The sequence below is a fragment of the Fringilla coelebs genome (genome assembly GCF_963513975.1).
Source record: "Fringilla coelebs genome assembly, chromosome: 8".
Classification (NCBI taxonomy): Eukaryota; Metazoa; Chordata; class Aves; order Passeriformes; family Fringillidae; genus Fringilla; species Fringilla coelebs.
Genome location: NC_140066.1, coordinates 2,374,164 through 2,394,830, shown reverse-complemented (window position 1 = coordinate 2,394,830; position 20,667 = coordinate 2,374,164). Strand labels below are relative to the sequence as shown.

At 46.7% G+C, this 20,667-nt stretch overlaps 1 protein-coding gene across 1 annotated transcript; it reads right to left on the bottom strand.

Moving 5' to 3' along the window:
- Positions 1–212: 212 nt before the first annotated feature.
- LOC311156498 (hexokinase HKDC1-like) lies at positions 213–19,963 on the bottom strand (the record flags this gene model as incomplete). The annotated part of the gene is made up of 18 exons (XM_084210466.1): positions 213–541; positions 1,129–1,362; positions 2,036–2,191; positions 2,852–3,035; positions 3,686–3,785; positions 3,871–3,966; positions 5,343–5,462; positions 5,553–5,701; positions 5,949–6,253; positions 7,831–8,064; positions 8,775–8,930; positions 10,077–10,260; positions 10,863–10,962; positions 11,910–12,005; positions 12,805–12,924; positions 13,368–13,516; positions 16,701–16,863; positions 19,901–19,963. The coding sequence occupies 18 exons, from the start codon at positions 19,961–19,963 to the stop codon at positions 397–399; spliced, it is 2,754 nt and encodes a 917-aa protein (XP_084066592.1). The 3' UTR covers positions 213–396.
- Positions 19,964–20,667: the final 704 nt, after the last annotated feature.

Genomic DNA, 20,667 nt, shown 5'->3' with positions numbered 1-20,667 from the left:
TTGGAGCCAGGGCAAGAGAAAACTAAACACAGAATCCTAAGAAACTGGTGATAAACTCAGTTGTGGTGCAGTAGCTTAATTGAGATGTTGTAAAACGACACACTTGGGTTGATTTTGTTTTGTTTTCACTCTCCCATGTGCATTGGAGATGCATTGCAGGAAGTACAGAATGGAGTAAGCTGTGGCATGCCAAGACATAATTCCAGTGGGGAGCAGAAACACCTAACCCAAGTTACCAAAGGACAAAAATCCACAATCCTGGTTGGCCAAAACCAGCTGCTCTCCCCCAAAAAAAGCTACCTGTGTGCTGGTGTTGGCAAAGCTATCTGGAATCAGCACCCAGCAAACCCCTGCTGCACACGCCTGGCAGGGCTGAAGTTACTTGAGCTCTCATTTCTACTTCTGTCCAACATTATGCAATCTTTTTGCAACTGCAGTAATGAGGGCAGCTCCCTTCCCACTTCCATCTTCAGAAAGCATGAAAGTCACATCACACTGAGGGGCCAGCTCCTTCACTGTTTCCTGCAGGATCCTAGAAAAACTGAAGGGGAAAGGAGAGAAGAACAGAACGTTTTAGCAGCTGCTTTGTGATCTGGGATCTTTGTATTCACCAACAAGCAAGAAATCCCAACCATTGCTGTCTTCTGCTGTTTTCTCCTATTCCTGAAAGCTAGAATCTGATTGTGTACATAAATTTGTCATTTGTATTTCTCCACCTGACTTTTTTTCAGCATGATGCCACACACTGCCCACATCTTCAGAGATCATGAAGAAGGTTCTCTTCTCACAACTCAAATGCTTGCTCACAGAATACTGACCCAACTCCAAAAACCCAAGACAGCTTTCCATCTGGGAGACTCAGATATTGCAGAAATCTACCAAAACACTGGAAAATAAGTATTAGGTTCACTCAACTTCCAAGAGAAAAGAGCCTCCCAGTGCTAACCAGAGCTGACTTTACAATTTTTGATCCTAAGGCTAGGAAAGGGAAATGAGAAAACGCAGTGAAATGCGTTAGATCCTTCCCCCCTCTCAGGTTTGTAATCCTCTCAGCAGAAAGCTGGCACAGGTCTGATCCCCCAGTGAGAGCAGGCAAACAGCAAAGGGAAGGGGCAGCGAGGTACTCACTGCGGATGGAGCTTGTACAGAGTCCCGTCCACCCCAACCGTGATCCGCAAGCGCTCCACGCCTCGGTTCTGCCTCTTCTTCTCCACCACAGCAGCCAGCCCTGCCCCACAGAGGCGGGCAGCCCTCGTGGACACAGCCCCACACACCTCCTTGACGATGATGCTGTCCTCACAGGTGCTGTCCAGCCCCAGCTGCCGCAGGATGCGCCGCACCTGCAGCAGGGCCAGCCGGTCACTGCAGGGAGCACACGCGGCACTCAGGGACAGCTCCAGCACGGCTCACACGGCTCTGGGCCGAAGGAAACGGCACCACCTCAGCTCTAACTCTCCCCAGTTCTCTCAAGGCTGGTTTCTGGCTGAATTCAGATGGAAAAGCTGCTCCTCCGTGCCCTTTGCCATGTTAGGAAAAGGCTGCTCCTGCCGTGCCTTCTGCTGCAGAAGGCACGAGCAGTAATCATCCACCTAACCCCCAAAGCCTTGAGGGAGCAGACCCAGATCAGCCACAGGACTGTTTCTTTCCTGAGACCCTCCTTTTAAGGCTTTCAAATAGCCTAGGGACCATTGTAATCATACAGATCCGTAGGTAAGCACATATTCCTGTATCAGTGACTTCTTGCTTTCTTAAATAAATGCTGTTTTAAGTCCCACAAGAAACACTTAGCTTGATGGCTGAGGCATCCCAGATAACCCACTTGTGTGGACAGGAAGTGATTATTCATAGAATTACAACAATAATTCTGTAACTTCCCCAGTTTCTTATTTTTGACTTTTATTCTGGAAGTGGGGGATGCACAAAGAAAATTTTAACTGACTTAATCCACTTCTTGAAGGAAAGGGCTCCACACACTTGCAAAAGACTGTCCCAGAAGACTTTAAGGATTTAAACCACGTAAATCTAACAGCTTTACCTCTCAATCTGAGACAGGAATTTCGTTTCAAATATTCCTCTTTTCCTGAGTGATTCCGAAATGTGTCCTCTGAACAGCAGCCCTTGTTTGGTTAAGTCAATCAAAATTTGCCTTACTATTTCACCCAGGTACATTCCAGCGGTCATTTTTTCATACCTGTTGGGTCCAAAGAGGAATAAAAATGTTCATTTAAAGAGATGGCTCTGTTTAGCATGAGCAGTATGTACATGCCCTGTGAACTCAAAAAAAAAGCAGACCAAGCTTGCAGAGCAATCACCACGAAACTCCATTTTTCAATCATCAAAAATCTGTGACTTCAAGTACAAACATGAATTACAATATATTTACCTATGCCAAATGGTAACAGAAGTAGGAAAAAACCTTTGCAATATTAAACAGAATGTAGTGTTCAAGCCAGAGTCCACACTGAAGAGAAACTCCTCCCTGTCCCCAAAATCAGTCACCAGTGAGTCACATCTAATCAATACTGTCTTTACCCAACAAGCTTGAGTTTGAAATCAAGATGAGGAACAAAGCATGACCTAGACTTTGCAGGGAAATCTTAAAAGCTGCACTGTTTGGTAATGTTTTAAGATGAAAACAGTGCTGTGGTAACAATGTACATCTTTGGTTAGGTTTTTTCTTTTTATTTTGGTATTTTTTTTGATATCTAGGTTACTTACCAAGGAACAAAAGAAATGCAATATTAAAATTTCCTTTCTGATTATTCATTCATTAAGCACATTTTAAAAAGCAGCCAGTGGCTCTCAAAGACTGACTCCATCAGGCTCTTGGCATCAGGAGCACCACGTTTACCTCTGTTTCCCTGGGTTTAGGGAGCCTTCATCTACTTCTCTGTCATATTTGGTCCTGATGTGGTCGATGCAGCCATTGTCACCAAATGCTCCCCATTCTGTATTAATGCACATTTTTCCTTCATTCCCTTTCACTATTTCTATGTTTTTCATGTCCTCCATGTAGCAAACATTGGTGCCTGTTCCTAGAAGGAAGGAAATGACAAGACTTCAGCTGGAAAAGTGAAGCAGCACCAGAAACTTATGGAAGATGACTGCAGTGCTCATCTTAAAGTTCTCTTTGCCACATCTCAAATTTCAAGGCCATTCTCTGATTCTATGCATTGATATATTTCTGGATCAAAACTTGGAGGAACCTATTGGGGGAATCATCTGAAAAGCCCAACAAGAATTCATTCAGATCCTTAAAAACATTTGCTTGTTCCATGGTCCATGACCTGGCTACACAGTAACTTGTCAAAACAAGAAATCATGCTCTATCTGCTTGTATTCTTTTACCCTGCATACACTAGTTAGGCCCCATCAGAGATGTGATCAAATGTCCAACAGGTTCAGGAACTTATCTGCTACAGATGTTGTTAAGTTTCCTGCTGAACACCACACAAATCTGCCAAGAACCCCAAGCAACTAATATATCAATATATATAGACTAATATATCAATCTATACATACTAATATATCAATCTATACATACTAATATATCAATCTATACATACTAATATATCAATATATTCATACTAATATATCAAACTCAGATAAAAGGTGCTGGTTTACAGCAAGCCCAGCTCTACACAGGTGCTTCCCTCTCACAGTGGCCACTTGACCACCACTGTACCTGCAATAAGGCCAATCTCACAGTTTGGATCCTCATAGCCACAAGTCATCATGGTCCCAACAGTGTCATTCACCACTGCTACAATGTCCAAGTCAAACTCCTAAAACACAAGTCACCATCAGCAGTGGAATGCCAGAGTCAGGGTGCATTAAATACACCAAAAAGAGCAGAACAAATCAGCTCACATTTCTTCTCCTGATGGCCTCTCTTAGCATATCAACAACATCTTCCCCCTCACAGTCTGTTGCCTTGAATCCTTTTGTCCATCCCACAAGTGTTCCCTGAAACAGAAGAGAAAGAAAGCCATGAGTGAAGACAAAGAGCAGACTGTACATTGCAAGCATCAGCTTTTTCTTGCCTCCCACCCCAATGCTTTTCTTTTTTTCCCAAGTAACATATTTCCCTGGACAGGTTACTGTGGGTGTCTAATGCAGGCTGTGCTTGTGTATCTTTGCTACTCAACTGCTGATGGTAATCTCATTTGGAAAATAATTGTGCTGTAAATCATCAAACACCCATCAAACATTAATGAATCTCCTGTTAATTTTTGGGTCATTTCCTGAAGGACATTTGGTATGATCCCACAACCTCAGGCAACACTAATTTGTTACTTTTCAGACAACAACCTAGCCTGACAGAAGCTGTTTTCCAGGTTACATGAAGTAATTAGCTTTACACTTCCTAAGTGGCTCTGGACTGTCTGTCCAAATTAAAAAAAAAAAAGAAGAAAACTGGGGGAAAAAGCTGATATTAAGAAACACCCTCAAGTTCTAGCAGTGGTAGAAGACCAAACACACAGAGCAACATATTATAGGACACAGATGTGTCTCACTCAGTTTGCCATCAACACTGTGGAATTTGCTTCCTAATCATTTGTCAAGACCTAAATGCTAAGCTGTGGCTTTAGAAGGCATATGAATTCATGTTTCCACAGAAGGCCAAGTCCTGTTGCTATACTCTCAACAGTGAGCTGAAAATTGAGACAGAGCAGGCTAACTTCCAGGTTCAGAAGCTGTTGTGAACTCCACCAGACATAAAAACATTCAATGAAATAGCAGACTCTCATTTCCCCACTATCCTACATACTTGACTAGAACTAAGCAGCACAACATCCCCCGCCCTTCTTGGAAATCCATAAATCTTTTCAGATAAGATAAAAGATACGATATCTGTCAAAAAGCCAACTCCTCCAAGCTGCACAGGTAAGTTCACTGACACTCAGCAAAGAGAAGCTAATGTTGTGCAGAAGTTGCACAGTCAGAGCTGTGCAGCACAGCTTGGAAAACAACCTGGGACTGTAGCTGAGCAAGCAGAAGGAGCCATTTGTTATCTCTTGCCATTGAAGAGCTAAGGCAGCATAAGGAGGTTCCTGGGTTACTAAAAATATGCACTTCATTTTGCTGTCATGAGGTCTTAATCTTTATAGAACAAAACCAACTTCATGTCCACCACTTACCAGAGACAAGAAGGGAAAGTTCTGCCTCCCATAGGAGGGCAGGTAGATAACAGGGGATGATAGCTTTCTCATGAAACACAACTGATTTGCAAAGTAAAGTAATAAATTCTCCAGACCAACAAGTCAGCCTTGCCCAAAATGATGTAATTTACCAAGCAGATACAGAGCTGCCATCTGACCATTCTCTGCTGCAGCTCTTACCTTGTCAATGCTGGCTTGCCTGCAGGGGAAGGAGAAGGTGAAGCCCAGAGGAAGCCGAGCACCTTTAATCCCCATATACTCCAGAAAGTCTGCTATGCACTGGACAATATGGTCAAAGAGCTGGAAGGAAAGAAAAAAACATAAAAATCTCATAAGTAATCCCATATAATGGGGCTTGGCTAGATCAGTTCAACATTCATTTAAGATTACCTCTTCTCCTGTCCCTTGCATGATCTCCAAAGGAATGGCAAAGATTTTGTTATACATTTGCACTGATCTTCTTCTCCCGCTTTTGATTTTGACCAGCAGAACCCTGAAATTTGTGCCACCAAGGTCAAGGGCAAGGAACTTTCCTTTCTCTGAAGGAGAAGAAAGGTATTTCATTTTGGTGCTTCTCCTAGCACATTTGCCAGGCAGAACAACTTACCGATGATGATCCCATCAAGCCTACTAGCACGGGGCTGAAGATAACACAGCAGGAAGCACCAGTTTGACAACACAAATCCCCCTGGTGTGTGCCAGATTAACTAGCATGCTCCATCCCCTCCAGAAACAGACAAGCCAGCTTCCCTGACCCACCTCCAGGCGCTCAGGAGCCAACCTCACCTGTTCCATCCGGCATCCCGCACACGTACGTGGGCAGCATCTTCACCGTGGCCCGGGCTTGCATCTCCCTCTTCAGCCCATACTCCAGCTCGGCCCTCATGCTGTCCCTCACCTCCTGGAGGGTGCTGGGGGGCAGCAGGAAGGGGGCGAGGGCGGCGTCCAGGCGCCGGCGCTGGGCGGCCAGCCTGCGCGCCACCGCCGTCACCAGGGCGGCCCCGCGGCCGCTGCCGCTCTCCGACAGCAGGAACCGCACGTCACACGTGGGCACCAGCCTCCTCACCACCTTGTGCAGGCGCCTGGCGTACCTGGCAGGGACACAGAGTGCCTCCCTGAGGCTCTCACAGGATTTGGGGCACGGTGTACTGTTGGTAGTACCAAAACTGTGTAGGGGATGTGCCTCGGCTTGTCTGGCGTCGCGTTGAACCAGACAACAGCACTGTGGTGTTCACCCCACAGACACTTTTGGCCATGGATGTGTGGTGTTTCACCCCACAGACACTTTTGGCCATGGCTGTGTGGTGTTTCACCCCCAGAGAGACTTTTGGCCATGGGTGTGTGGTGTTTCACCCCACAGACACTTTTGGCCATGGCTGTGTGGTGTTTCACCCCACAGACACGTTTGGCTGGCTGGATGCTTGTGGAGACAAGTGCAGGCGTGCAGGAGCTCTGGTGGTGCTGGGATGGAGCTTCCTCCCTTAAGAGGGGCTGCTCCTCAGGTTTCCCTCTGTGGAGAAGCTTTAAGGGGATGGTGAAGGAAAAAGGAGTCGGTTCTGATGGAGGGTTTGGATCCAGAGCTTTATTCTGGCCCACAGGCCTCTGAACCCAGCAATTCCTCCAGCAGAACTCCCTGACCATGTGGTTGCTCGCCCTTTTACCCGGGGGAGAGGGGCAGGGAAGGGGCAGGGAGCCACCACCAGCTACAGGAGGGGAGGTCTCAAGGGACAAAGGACACCTGGATGGCCCAGTGCCCCCAGGGGTAGAGGGCATCCTTTGAATCTGCCAATCACTGACACCCTTCTGGAATTCCAGGACTGACAGACAGTGCTGGGAGGGGTCAGGGTGGGGAAAGGAGGGATGATCAACACACCTGGGAGGGGATCTTCAGGGGAGGCACCCAGGGTTCTGAGGTGAACCCTGCAATCACATTACTTCATCTCCAGCTGCAATCAGGCCTCCAACCAGTTTGGGGGAATGGTTGGAGGAGGTTTCCAGTTTGGGAAAGCACAGATTGAAAAACATGGAAGTAGTGGAGGGAGGAAGAAAGAAAAGAAAAAGCCCACAGTGAACTGCAAGTGTCCTAGGAGCCCAGGAGTCACTTGAGAAATCAGCTGCATTTCCTCCAACACCATTATTCCAGGTGTCATGTTTCTCACAGAGTCACTGGGTTGGAAGAGACCTCCAAGACCATCCAGTCCAACCCAGCCCCAACACCTCAACTCAACCCTGGCACCCAGTGCCACATCCAGGCTTTGTTAAACACACCCAGGGATGGGGACTCCACCACCTCCCAGGGCAGAACATTCCAGAACTTTATCACTCTTTTCCTAATATCCGACCTATATTTCCCTTGGTGTAGCTTGAGATTGTGTCCTCTGGTTCTGTCAGTGCTGCCTGGAGAAAGAGCCCAGCCCCAGCTGAGCACAGCCACCTTTCAGGGAGTTGTAGAGAGTGATAAGGTCACCTCTGTGTCTCCTTTTCTCCAGGCTGAGCACCCCCAGCTCCAACTCCACTCCAAATTCTAAAGCTCCTGGGACAGCTTTGCACCACCAAAGCCAGTCAGACCTCACCCCAGAGCCGAGGCAAACCCGACAGTTCTCTGAAAAGCCACACGCACGTGCAGATGGAGGCTCTCAGCAATCATCAGATCCTCTTTGTTACTCACTTGGGGTGGGTTTTGTAGAGTCCCCCATCAATCCCAACAGTGGTTCTCATCCTCAGCAGCTTTTTGTTCTCCCTGAGGCGGGTCAGGATGGCTGCCAGGGTGGCGGCGCAGAGGTTGGCCGAGCGGAAGGAAACGATGGTGCAGACGTGCTGAACAGCAACACAGTCCTCCTCAGAGGGAAACAGGTTCAGCTCTGTCAGGATCTCTTTTGTGTTGCTCAGGCCTTCCTTGTACCTATCCCCAAAACAAAAGAATACATCACCAAATGCAAAAGCTTACAGATCAATACCTTGGCTCGAAAAGAAATGAGAGGAGACCACAACACAAGCGATCAGACAGCATCCTAATGGGTTCCCACAACCCAGCAATGTGTTTCCCACTGCATTCCCAGAAGTACCCAGGGGAGAGGGTTCAATGCTGAACTTCCTGGGGTTCTATGTTTGCTGAGACCAACCAGCTAGTCAAGAAGTGAACAGGATAAAACAGGCCAAAGAAAGAGAGCACAAGAACAGATATACAGCTTTACTCAATACAACAAAGAAAATAATTCCTGGAGTGACACTGAGGACCAGGATCTCTCTTCAAAACATCAGAATCCCAGTTTTCCAGGCAGCCATCCATTAGCTGATTTTTAATCTGTACTATATTTCCACAGCACCAGTATTCCCACATCAGAGAGGCTGAAAACTGCAGCAGTCATCCCACACACTCAGGCCTCCAGAGAGGTTATTTAAACAACCTGCATCTGGGATGTTTACCAACAAGCTTGCTACTGTGGTACTTTGCTAAAACTATCTTACACCAATTCCCACTTACAGAAAGGTCAACTTTCCTCCTAGGCAAAAGCAAAATCAAGCTGAACAGTTCAGGATTGTTCCCAGCACACACAGATTTTAATTACACTTTCATTATCACTGCTGTGCTAGTGTATTACAAGTTCTTACTTTTCCATTGCAGACACGTGTTTCATTTCAATCTTGCCCTTAGTAAGCAGAGCTGTTGACACTTTGCCATTGAAGAGCAGACCTTCCTTTGTCATTTTTAGGAGAATGAGTCTCACGAGTTCCCCCAAATACAGGCTGCTGATCATCTTCTCAAACCTGGAATGGAGCACAGGAAGGATTTCAGGTGTTAAGCAGCTGCTCTCTTTAGCCCTCCACAGCATCACAGCAGAGCCACCACCTGGTTTTAACACCACATGGACAGCTGTAGCAGCAATCCCTTGGCCTGCTATACTGGAATTCACCAATATTGTAAAAATTTACCAATATGGACAGGACATGCCTTGCCTTGTCTGGCCCTTGGTGCTGAACCAAATAAAGGCACTGTGGTGTTTCACCCCAGGGACACTTTTGGCCATGGGTGTGTGGTGTTCACCCCACAGACACTTTTGGCCATGGCTGTGTGGTGTTTCACCCCACAGACACTTTTGGCCATGGCTGTGTGGTGTTTCACCCCCAGAGACACTTTTGGCCATGGCTGTGTGGTGTTTCACCCCACAGACACTTTTGGCCATGGCTGTGTGGTGTTTCACCCCACAGACACTTTTGGCTGGATGGATGCTTGTGGAGACAAGTGCAGGCGTGCAGGAGCTCTGGTGGTGCTGGGATGGAGCTTCCTCCCTTAAGAGGGGCTGCTCCTCAGGTTTCCCTCTGTGGAGAAGCTTTAAGGGGATGGTGAAGGAAAAAGGAGTCGGTTCTGATGGAGGGTTTGGATCCAGAGCTTTATTCTGGCCCACAGGCCTCTGAACCCAGCAATTCCTCCAACAGAACTCCCTGACCAGGGAGTTCTTTAACTCCTTTAACCCCAGGGAGAGGGGCAGGGAAGGGGCAGGGAGCCACCACCAGCTACAGGAGGGGAGGTCTCAAGGGACAAAGGACACCTGGATGGCCCAGTGCCCCCCAGGGGTAGAGGGATTCCTTTGAATCTGCCAATCACTCCACGCCCTTCTGGAATTCCAGGACTGACAGACAATGCTGGGAGGGGTCAGGGTGGGGAAAGGAGGGATGATCGACACACCTGGGGGGGAATCTTCAGGGGAGGGACCCGGGGTTCTGAGGTGAACCCTGAAATCACAACAGCTTGCAGCAGGGAGCTGTGAAAGGGACTCACCCTCTCCAGAAGGGAAAGATCTGGATTACACAGAACCAGCACCAAATCATCTCAGGTTCACTTAAGACAATTCCCTTTCCAAAGGGGCAAACACTGGAAGAGCACTCTGAGAACTCAGACAGGGAATCACCTACAGTTGTTTCCCAGGGTTGAGAGATCCCAGGTCCAGCTCCCGATCAAACTCCGTGCGGAGATCATCCAAAGCGCCGTCGTCTCCGAAGGCGCCCCACTCGGTGTTAATGCACATCCTGCCCTCGTCCCCCTCCACCAGGCTGATGTGCCTCATCTCCTCCATGTAGCAGGCATTGGTGCCAGTCCCTGTGGGCATTGGATAAAGTTCCATGTGTGATTTTTGTTTGGGAACAAGTCAGTATATTGGAAGAAAACACAAACACATAACCCTGTGGCACAGGATACCAATATATGCCACCTGCACCCATGAAATCATCATTTCACAGTCAATGAAAAAAAACCAAAATTATTCTAAGGTTTAACTTGTTTAAAAACATTTTTTTTTTCTCTTTCAAATGTACTTCTGTATGCCTAATAAAAGGCATCATAGTGCATGAAATGGAGAAACTGTGGAAAGCATAGCTGGTGCTAACTACCAGACGTGAGGGGAATTCAGCTTTCTCTGGACAGACACAGTAATTTTCTCTACAGTCAGCAGAAAAGTTTAGTATGCTGCTCACAACTGAGCCCAGACAAAATGGGGACTGTGGTATTTGATGGCAATGTGATCAGCATAAAAACAGCTGCTTTACAGAAGGCAGCCAGGCTTGAAAATCCAACCATTGTTTTTTCCATTTTCTTTCTGCTCTTTCCTCTATTGTGAAACTCCCTCCTACTTCATATTTGTAGTAATTCAACAAATGAGAGGGGGGAAAAGAACCCTTCTCATGGTGAACAGGAAAAATTACCAATTATGAGTCCAACTTCACAGCGCTGGTCATCATATCCACAAGTCATCATGGTTCCCACCGTGTCATTGACCAGGGCCAAAACATCAACATCCATGTCCTAAGAGCATAAAGATGAGTGATTAACAGGGAGAAAAGCTCAGGGAGCCTGTGATAAAGCACCAGCATGCAGACATATTCCCTGGTTGCACTTTGAAGGCCTCATTCAGGAAAACTCCTTGGTTGAAAGACACTGCTTCCTTTTACAACACTCTTCCCACACAACCCTGTGAGGTTACAAATATCTCTGAATTCTCAAGTGTTGAAGGATTTGTTTTTCCCCAAGCCCACCTCATTTGCCAGAAAAGTGGCACATTATTGGTGTGAAAGTTGTAATACTGTGCCTACAGGCTGTGTGAAAGGACAACATCTGAGCAGGGAACACAGAAAACACACACAAATGCAGCTACAGCTGTGCAGCAACACCACACTTTCTACTTTTCAAGCAGAAAGTCCTTCCATTGAGGCTGTGCAGTTTCCTCTTTGCTATGAAGTCATCAAGATGTGGAAAGGTGCTTTGTGTTTCTTGGCTGGTGTTACCAAACATGAAGAGCAAAATATTAAAACACAGTGTTATTCAAAGGCTGTATGCTGGTTTAAGGGCAGATTTAATCATGCTGACCTTAAAAATTGCCATCATTGGCTCCATCCTACAGACTGAAGGGGACAGGCAAGCCCTGCTGGGGTTAGGTGTGCCAATTTGAGATGGAAGTTTCCCCCCACCAACCCTGATCCCACAAGCCAGGCTGTGAAACACAGTGTGTGAAACGACTGAGTGCTCACTGGGGAGGTGTCATAGCCTGGCTCAGGGCTCAGCTGCCCTTGTGTCACCAGGGCACTCTGAATTACAGCTGTGAGAGGGACTCAGATCTGCCAGATGTGCAGGCATGCTGGGCACCTGGCACTGCCCATCCCTGAGGGATGTCTGACAGCTCCCAAAAGAACCCCCACACCAAGGATGGATTCCCAGGAGTTCTCTGGCTCAGCTCCTGCAGGTCCAAGACTTGCCTGGTGCTTCTGGAGGGCCCTGTGCAGGGAGCTGACCACGTCTGTGCCCTGGACTCCTCGGACCCTGAAGTGCTTTGTCCACTCAAGGAGAACCCCCTGAAAAGGAAGAGCACAGTGACCCAAAAGCACACAAACCCCAAAGCCAGTCAAGACTGATGTGTGTGAAGAAGTCCATTATTAAAACTCAGCCAAAACAAGTCAGAGCAGAACACCTTACCTTGGGGTGCCTTGCATAAGTCAAGTCACATCTTACCTTGGGGTGCCTGTCTGTACCAACACAACCAAAAAGGTACAGTCATAAAGTCCCAATTCTGTAAATGGGTCTCCCTGTGCTTCATTTAAGGCACATGTGGTTTTCCTATGCTGATCACAGTCTAATAGCATTAAGCAAAAAGCATTTGCAGGACTGGAGCCCAAAGTACAGACCCCCTAGAAATAAGAGAGGCTAGAATGAGAGAACACAAAATAATTGCAACCAGCCCTTCATTTCCCTAAGAAGTGTTTCAAGCAGCTCAGCTACAGGTATTTCCTATTCACAATCAACTGTAAATAAAATTTTTTTTAAAAAAGTGATTAAAAAAATGAAAAAATGTGAAACAGAAGTGCACATCTGTTTCTAACAGTGTTAATACAGGGGCACATGGTTCCTGTGGAATTGGGTAGTGACTGAGCAATAGAGCAGCTTTAGCTAAAAGATGATGCTGCCTTGAGATGAGAAATGAATTACTGAAGGATAGTCAGGTCTAATTAAATAGTACAAGTCATCCATGCCTTCTTCTGAGAGCTATGTAAACATGACCCCAGATAAAAGCCACAGGGTAGCACCTGCACTCAACAGCTTCTCCAGACTCTGCAAGGAGCTCAGCCGGACAAAAGCATTTCTTATGCATCTTACCTCATCCAGTTTGGTCTGTTTGCACGGAAAAGAAAACGTAAAGCCAAGAGGTAACTTCTTCTGCTTCAGGTTTTTGGTGTCCATGAAGTCTGACAGGCAGTCAGCAATGTAATCAAAGAGCTGCACAAGAAGAGAGAGCAGTTGGGCAACATCCCACAGGCAGCTGCTGCAGCACAGTTTGTGAGGGTTTCTAGGATGAGCTGAGAGATGAGAATCTGACTGCATGGTCTCAGAAGGCTGATTAATTATTTTATGATATCACATGATATAAAAGAATGCTCTACTAAAACTATCCTAAAGAAAAAGAAAGGATCTATCAGAAGGTTTAATAATAATGATAATGAAAGCTCATGACTGACTCCTGGGAGTCCAACACAGCTGATGGTGATTGGTCATTAAGTCAAAACAATTCACATGTTTGGATAAACAATCTCCAGACCAAACTCCAGAGCAGCAAAACATGGAGAAGCTGAGGTTTCTCATTTTCCCAGGGGAAGAAATCCTGGTGAAGAGGATTTTTCAGTAAACATAACAGCAACAGCACAGCAGCAGCAGTGCCCTACCTCAGCTCCACTGCCCTGGGTGACCTCCTTGGGGGTGGGGTAGAACTTGCTCTCCAGCTGGCTGCTCTGCTTCCCATCATCAAACACCTTCACCTGGTGGGCACGGAACTGGGAGCCCCCCAGGTCCACAGCAAGGAAGTCACCCTTCTCTGCAAGACAAGGAGGCAACATCACTGGGGGTGGCCACAAAGCATGGCTCAGGGGCTGCTGGAACCCTGGCTTCTGAGAATTTGGGACTTTTTGTGCTGACCCCCAAAAGAACACTACCTTTAACCTCAGGCTGTATAGAGAAGACTTCCAAAATCAAATAATAGAACTGAAATCACTGGTGTGGAGTTTGAACAGAAGTGTGTTTATCACATAGTAGAAAACTTAGAGTTTAAAGTTTTAGAATAAAATAAGATATATAAAACAAGATAGAATACATATAAAACAAGATAGAGGTTTTAAAAGGGAAGTTAGTCCTTCTTCTTCATAAGTTTAAGTATCATGTAATTAGATAAAAAAGTCCACATTGAGGGTCACAGATAGTTAGTTATTAAGTTAAAAGTAAAAATAATTGAAGTGTCATTCCTTAATTAGACAGTTTATCCTTAAAAAGCCTTGTAAAGAGAGAGATAGGTCTCCATTTTTTAGTTTAATAGAGTGAAGTGCTGTAGAACTCACAGTTTATAAAACTGTAATGTAAAAAAGAACTAATCAACATCTGAATCTGAACAAGAAATACCATCTCACACATTTAATCCTGACCCTAACAAAAAAAAAAAAAAAAAAAAGCAAAGGCTCAACAAGGTTCTTGCTGATGGCCACAGCCCAGGGCCCTCCCTCACCACAGCCAGAGCCTCTCCTGCCCCATGATGGCAGATCCTGATCCTATCCTGATGCCTGGAAGCATCAGAAAGAATGAGAGCTGGAAAGCCTCAGCAAGGCTATCAGGTCTCTCCTTCCAGCCTGCTATGTAATTGCTAATTCAATTTTTATTTGGCAGTTTGGGTTTGTTCACCCTGCTCCTTCCACAGCAGCATATTTGCAAGCTGCAGAAGGATGAGCTTTGCAGCAGGAAAGGCCCAAAGCAGCTGCAAACCAACCAGAGCACACAGGGGCTGCAAAACCATCACCTGAAATGTGGCACAAGCAGAATGTGAGGTCATTGCCTGAATCCAGTAGAGGATGCAGGATTTGCAGACCTATGTTTATGGAAGACTCAGCTCTAGTGCAGAAGTCAGGTTCCAAGTGGGGCAAAGCTAATTTGCCACCCAAAGTCAACCAACACAATCCTTTTCCAATGGGTTTTGGTGTTTCTGTGAAAGCACCATTTGGTTTCACAGGTTTGCTCAGACACACACATCTCCAGCAGCACACCTCAGGTGGAAGGACAGCGTGGCCTCACTGCTACAATAAAATTTGTTTATCCCTCACACAGGAAAATGCCCTTCCCAAAAAGAAAACACAGTGGTATGTGCCTAGCCTTGCATAATCTTTGTTCCACAGTCCAAACATGATTAAATCTGGTCCTGAAAGGGAAGGAAGCAGGAAATTCCACCTGTAATACCATGGTCTGCTATCAAAGGTGAGGAGGCAGGTTGGGTTACTCAGTAAACTGTGGCATTAGTCAGGCTGTTAATCCCTAAACTATGAAAGATGCTCTAAATGAGTCAGTTCAGTCAGCAACACTGAGGGCACCAAAAAAAAAATCTCAAATTTAATAAATAATAATAATCATAAATAAGATGATGATGAAGGAGAAGGAAGGAGGAGGAAGGAGGAAGAAGGAGGAGGAAGGAGGAGGAAGGAGGAGGAAGGAGGAGGAAGGAGAAGGAAGGAGGAGGAAGGAGGAGGAAGGAGAAGGAAGGAGAAGGAAGGAGAAGGAAGGAGAAGGAAGGAGAAGGAAGGAGAAGGAAGGAAAAGGAAGGAAAAGGAAGGAAAAGGAAGGAAAAGGAAGGAAAAGGAAGGAAAAGGAAGGAAAAGGAAGGAGAAGGAAGGAGGAGGAAGGAGGATAAAGGAGGAGGAAGGAGGAGGGAGGAGGAGGAAGGAGGAGGAGGAAGGAGGAGGAGGAAGGAGGAGGAGGAAGGAGGAGGAGGAAGGAGAAGGAGGAAGGAGAAGGAGGAAGGAGAAGGAGGAAGGAGAAGGAAGGAGGAAATAAGCATCCAAGTTTGAACTGTTCAAACCTGCTGGAAGCTTTAACCAGTCTGGCAGTAAAATAACCAACAAAGATTTCTCTAGAGGGCAAAAATAGAAAAATCAATGTGATATTTAGAGTGGGCAGTGTGTCAACAGGATATGGCCCAGCTTGATGCTGTGAGACCTCAGGACCAGTGACTTCACTGAGATAGCAAGGGTTAAAAAAGTATTTGTTTCTCTTTGGCAAAGCTAGCAGCAAAGGAAGAGTGCCCCCTTCCATCCAGTCAGCTTGTGTATAATTTCTCTCAGACATGACTCATTTCAAGGAACTTGCCTTCAAATCCCTTTTTTATGCCATGAAAGCTGTTATTTCTCATTTAATTGCAGTGAAATTACCATCAGAGGGAATAAAGTCATGTGGAAAGGTACAAAGCTAACATTTCACTTTTCTGCACAGCTAGTTTACACCGAGTTCTGACCTTGGTGAGACACAGAATCCTGAACAAATTAACTTGGTCAAACCTGGGAAAAATGTCATTTTCTGTCAGGCTGCACTGCCAGGAGCCAGCTGAGGAGTTTTATTTTGGATGTGCATGCTTCTCCAAACAAGATGAGCTTTTAGTTCCTATCTCATGTCACATCCTCCCAGAGGACACCACTGCACTTTCTCTGTTCAAATCCCAGCTGAAGAAGCAGAGCAGCTGAAGAAGCAGACCCCATCCAGGAGCAGATTTTCCCAATGGAGAAGGCAAGGAAGGAAGGGCAGAAGGGATCATTTCTTAGGGAATTAGCAAAAGCAGTGCAGGATTTGGTGACCCCAGCTCTGAGGATGCCACGCTGCTGTCCCACGGCAGTTTGAGGGGTTTCACTGCAGCATCCCGCCCTCCCTGCAGCTCCAAGGCCAGGCACATCCCACAGGCACAGCAGAGTGCACTGCAGGCTCTGAGCTGTAGAGGCTGCCCTTGCCATGTCCAGACACAAGATCTGTGCTAGGACAATTGGGAGAAGCTGCTCCTGAGCACCGAGCAGGTCCTTTCCTCAAACGAGCAGCTCTAGATCAAAATCCACCTGGTGCAAGGGAAAAACCACTCTGCCAGCACTGCCCCAGGCTCAGAACACACACGTGCTTTCCCAAGGAGTAACCCAGAGCCCCTGGCTGCTGGCAGCAGCTCACCTAGTGAAATGAAGCAGCAGCGCTGAGCAGGGACTCACCTGAGCCATCGGGCAGCGAGCGCACGAACGAGGGCAGCATTTTCACCGCTGCCGTGGGGTTGGTGTCCCTGGCCAGCCCCTTCAGCATCTCAGCTTGGAAACGAGCTGTCACATCCTGCAGGACATCGTCAGAGAGGCGCAGCTGGTGCAGGAACCTGTCCACCTGCAGGGAGGGAAGGTGGCACTCAGGCACGCAGGCTCCTCGCGCTGGTCGTTGGCTTCATTTTCTGTCACTGACATATTTTTATGAAAATCCTTTCACTAGGATCTTTCTCCTGAGAAGCCTCAGAAAAGAAATGTAAACAATAATGATCTGAGTGCTTGGAATGTGGTTTGGAGATTGCTCACCAACAGGTGCAGCTCTGGTTCCATGTGAATTGTTTTTACTTGAGGAACAATACCAGTCCAGCTGTGTCAGACTCACATGTTTTTATTATTCATTCTTTTCTAGCCTTCTGATGTCTCCTTTCTCTTTCTTTAGTGTATCATTTCCTTTTAATATAATGTATATCATAAAATAATAAACCAGCCTCCTGAAACATGAAGATTCTCATCTCTTCCCTCATCCTGGGGACCCTCAAACACCACCACACATTTTCCACCTCAGAGCCGAAGTTCTCATGACAGTCAGTGCAAGCAAGCTCCAGGTCATCATCAGGACATCCACTCTTCTAAAAACACTTTGGTTTGGAAATGTTTAATGCAGCCTTGGTGAATTACTGCCCAAAAGTTGGCCATCTTTTCTGATGGCTCAGTGAACTTGACAATCTGTGTAAGCCACGAGATTTGCTTGAGACCCTGACAAGCTGTTTTCACACCATCCTCTCCTGCTAGAGACATAATGAAGTAGAACTGCAAAGTATGTCAATCTGGTGAGAATTTGACCTCTCTGAGGCAGGTCCAGAAAATGCCATCAGTACCCAAGCGTGTCAGCCACAACCCAAAAACATCAATTCAGCTACTGCTTCACTCCACAGACAATTAACTTTGTTGGCATGCCAGGCTGGAACTCAAAGCCTTTTTCTCACTCCAGCTCTGCTCTCCATTCTCTTGTGATTCTAGGATTACATCTAAAACACATTTTTTGGGTGCAATCAATACCCTTTGTTAAAGGTCTGTAACTCACAGAATACAACAAAATAGAAGCCAGTTGAATAGAAAAGAATTCAAATTTTCTATGAAGTAGCTCATTCAGATAAACTGGCAGAAAAGCTAATCAATGTTTATGAACAGCTCCATCAGGGCAAAGTGAAAGTTTTTTTCCTTAAGCTGCTGGGACTGACATACCTGCAGGGTTATAAGCAAAGAAACTGCACAGCTGGGTACAACAAAAGATTAACCCAGGGGGAAAAAAAAAATCTGTGAACATCCAGAAGCTTTTCCACTGAGGAGCCAGACTTGGGTGCTGTATGAACATGATGCAGGCATAATAATTGTGTGCTCCAAATAGCTGGGTGTCCACTGAAGGGTCATTGGTGCTTGCTGGTCCCCAGCACACAGGACTTGGGGCCAGAGGAGAGAGGTGGGACAGCTGCCAGTGCTTTGCTGCTACACACACTCAGCTCTTGCACCTTGGGCAAGAGCCTTGTGACAGAAACCCCGTGGGGGAAAAACCTCTCAAGAGTGATAAAAATGACCATGTCTGTTTGCAGAGAACATGCACTAGCTCCCTGCTGCCCTCAGACACTGCATTCCCCACCCTGTTTACCTACAAGCATAGGAGCAGACACTCCTCTCCAAGGAAGCAGATAAGGCAGAGCCCAGGAAATCCTGCTGGCTCTCCAGCCTGATTTCCAGCCTGAGCAAGGCCCTGCTCCCATAACCATTTACTTGTAAACACAGGAATGGCCAGGCTGTGCTAAACCAAACTGGTTGCCCCTCTCCCATGGCACAGGAACAGGGCCTTACCTCATTTATCATTTATGAAAACAGGACTGTTTTCATGGCAGGCTCTTGGTTTTGCCACCACAGAGTAAATAAGCCTGGGGAGGGACAGGTGGGAAGACATTCCTTCTTTCTGTTCTGTACAGCCTACCCTAAGCTACCTATAAGAGAAGTCTGAGGAGCATGTGGTTTCTTGCCTTCAGGAAGGGCTAGTCTGCACCTTGCAGAAACACTTTGATATTTTTAATGGGTTTGCCAGAATTCCTCTGCTCCCTTGTCTTCACTGTCCTCACTCAACTGCAAGCTGGATGCTTCTCTGCAAAGCCCACTACACCCAAGCACTGCTACACAAGGTCTTTCTCTTTCTTAGTAAAAAGAATGAAGCAATAGTACTGTCTAGATAAGAGATCAGCTGCTCACAGAGGGGAGGGGCAGCAAGGCCTTTTTCTGATCCCATTAAATCCTAGGGATAAAAGGGCTATGACTGACTCAGGGACATCTGATTGTTGAGATACCAGTACCTCTCTCAGAATGCCTCTCTCCAAAGCAGAATTAATGGAAGAAATCCTCCTTGGAGCAAGCCACTCCATATTTTGGGCACAGACAGGAGAACCTGGAGCTGCTCCCTTTGCTGATGAGCTCAGTGATGGAAGCAGATCCAAGCACCAGGACCTTGGATCTCCCACCACATCCACAGACAGCTCCACCTCCCACCTTTCCAGCCCCTGGCTGGACAACCAGAGGATGGAGCCTGGCAGCAATGGCCATCTCGAGCTTTTCCAACTGCAATTAAAGGTCACACCTATTAACATCAGAGTGATTAGCCAGTTTTGGATAACCAGGGAGGAGGCACAGGAACCCCAACACCAGCTGGAAATCTCTCCTGAATCTCAGCAGACCTAGACCAAAGACCACAGAGGTTTTCCCTATCCCTGCTACGTGACTGACTCCTGATTCCTGCTCAGATTGAGAAATCCCATCATTCACAATGCACTTGCAAGGGGACTCTGCAAGAGCCATCCTTTCTGCCCTCTGGGCTCTTCCACACCATGCCAGATAAAGCTTAAGCATTTTCCCATACTGAAGGGAATTTGCTCCATTACTAGGAGAACACTTATAACTGTGCAGGAAAAACCACTAACCAGACCCATTTTCACACTCACCAGGAGGTTTAAGGTCTAAATACCTCCTACCCCATATGGCTGAATGGTTTTAGTGGATAATGCCATTATATGGTCTGCATTACTCACTGCAGACCCCTCTGTATCTGGGTAACACAGTTCTTAAAATAGCAACCAGCTAATGCTGCAACTTACCTTTTTTATTTGATCCTCTTTTAGCTTTGTGAAATGGAAAGCTAGCAAGTGGACAGCAAACATTTTCTTGAAGCAGATGGATGAGTCAGTAGTGACAGAGCTGCTGTGAGTAACTCCAAAGCGACAGATCTTTATTCACGAAACTGGAGCTAGAGAAACTTCAGCAGAGGCATTTTCCCCCGTGTGGAATAGCAGAGTTCCTGGGAAATTGAGTCCAGAAAGAAATCCATCCAGAGTGATCGGGTGAGTGATTAAACTTCTGCCTCTTTGTATCACACCCCCCCACACATCAACCCAAAGTCCCTCCCTCCCCAGCCACACACTTCATTGTGCCAGAGCAGACACCTGGAGAGCTGCCAAGCTGAAGGGGAGAAAAATCGATTTTGTTACTGCCCCACTTGAGAATTGTTACCACTTCTCAAAGCAGTTGCTACGCAGCCTGCTTCATTCCAGGGGCTGCCAGGCTCCCACCGTGCAGAGTGCTGCAGGGAATCTGGGAAGCTGAAGGGCTTTAGGAGACTTCTCCCTCTGCTCAGCACTCCCACTCGTGAGACAAGCTCTTCTGCATGAATTAACTTCACTCTAGCTCTGCACAGTGCACCCTTATCTGCAGCTTTGTACCGATTAAGCTTCAGCTGTGGAAAGAGCAGACACACACAGACCCCTGCCCCCAGCTGGAATGCTTCTTGTGCAATTCCCAGCAGGGAGGTTTGGGGCTGATTCTTCTCCCTCCTCCCAAAGCTCCAGACCAGTGAAGCTCCTCAGTA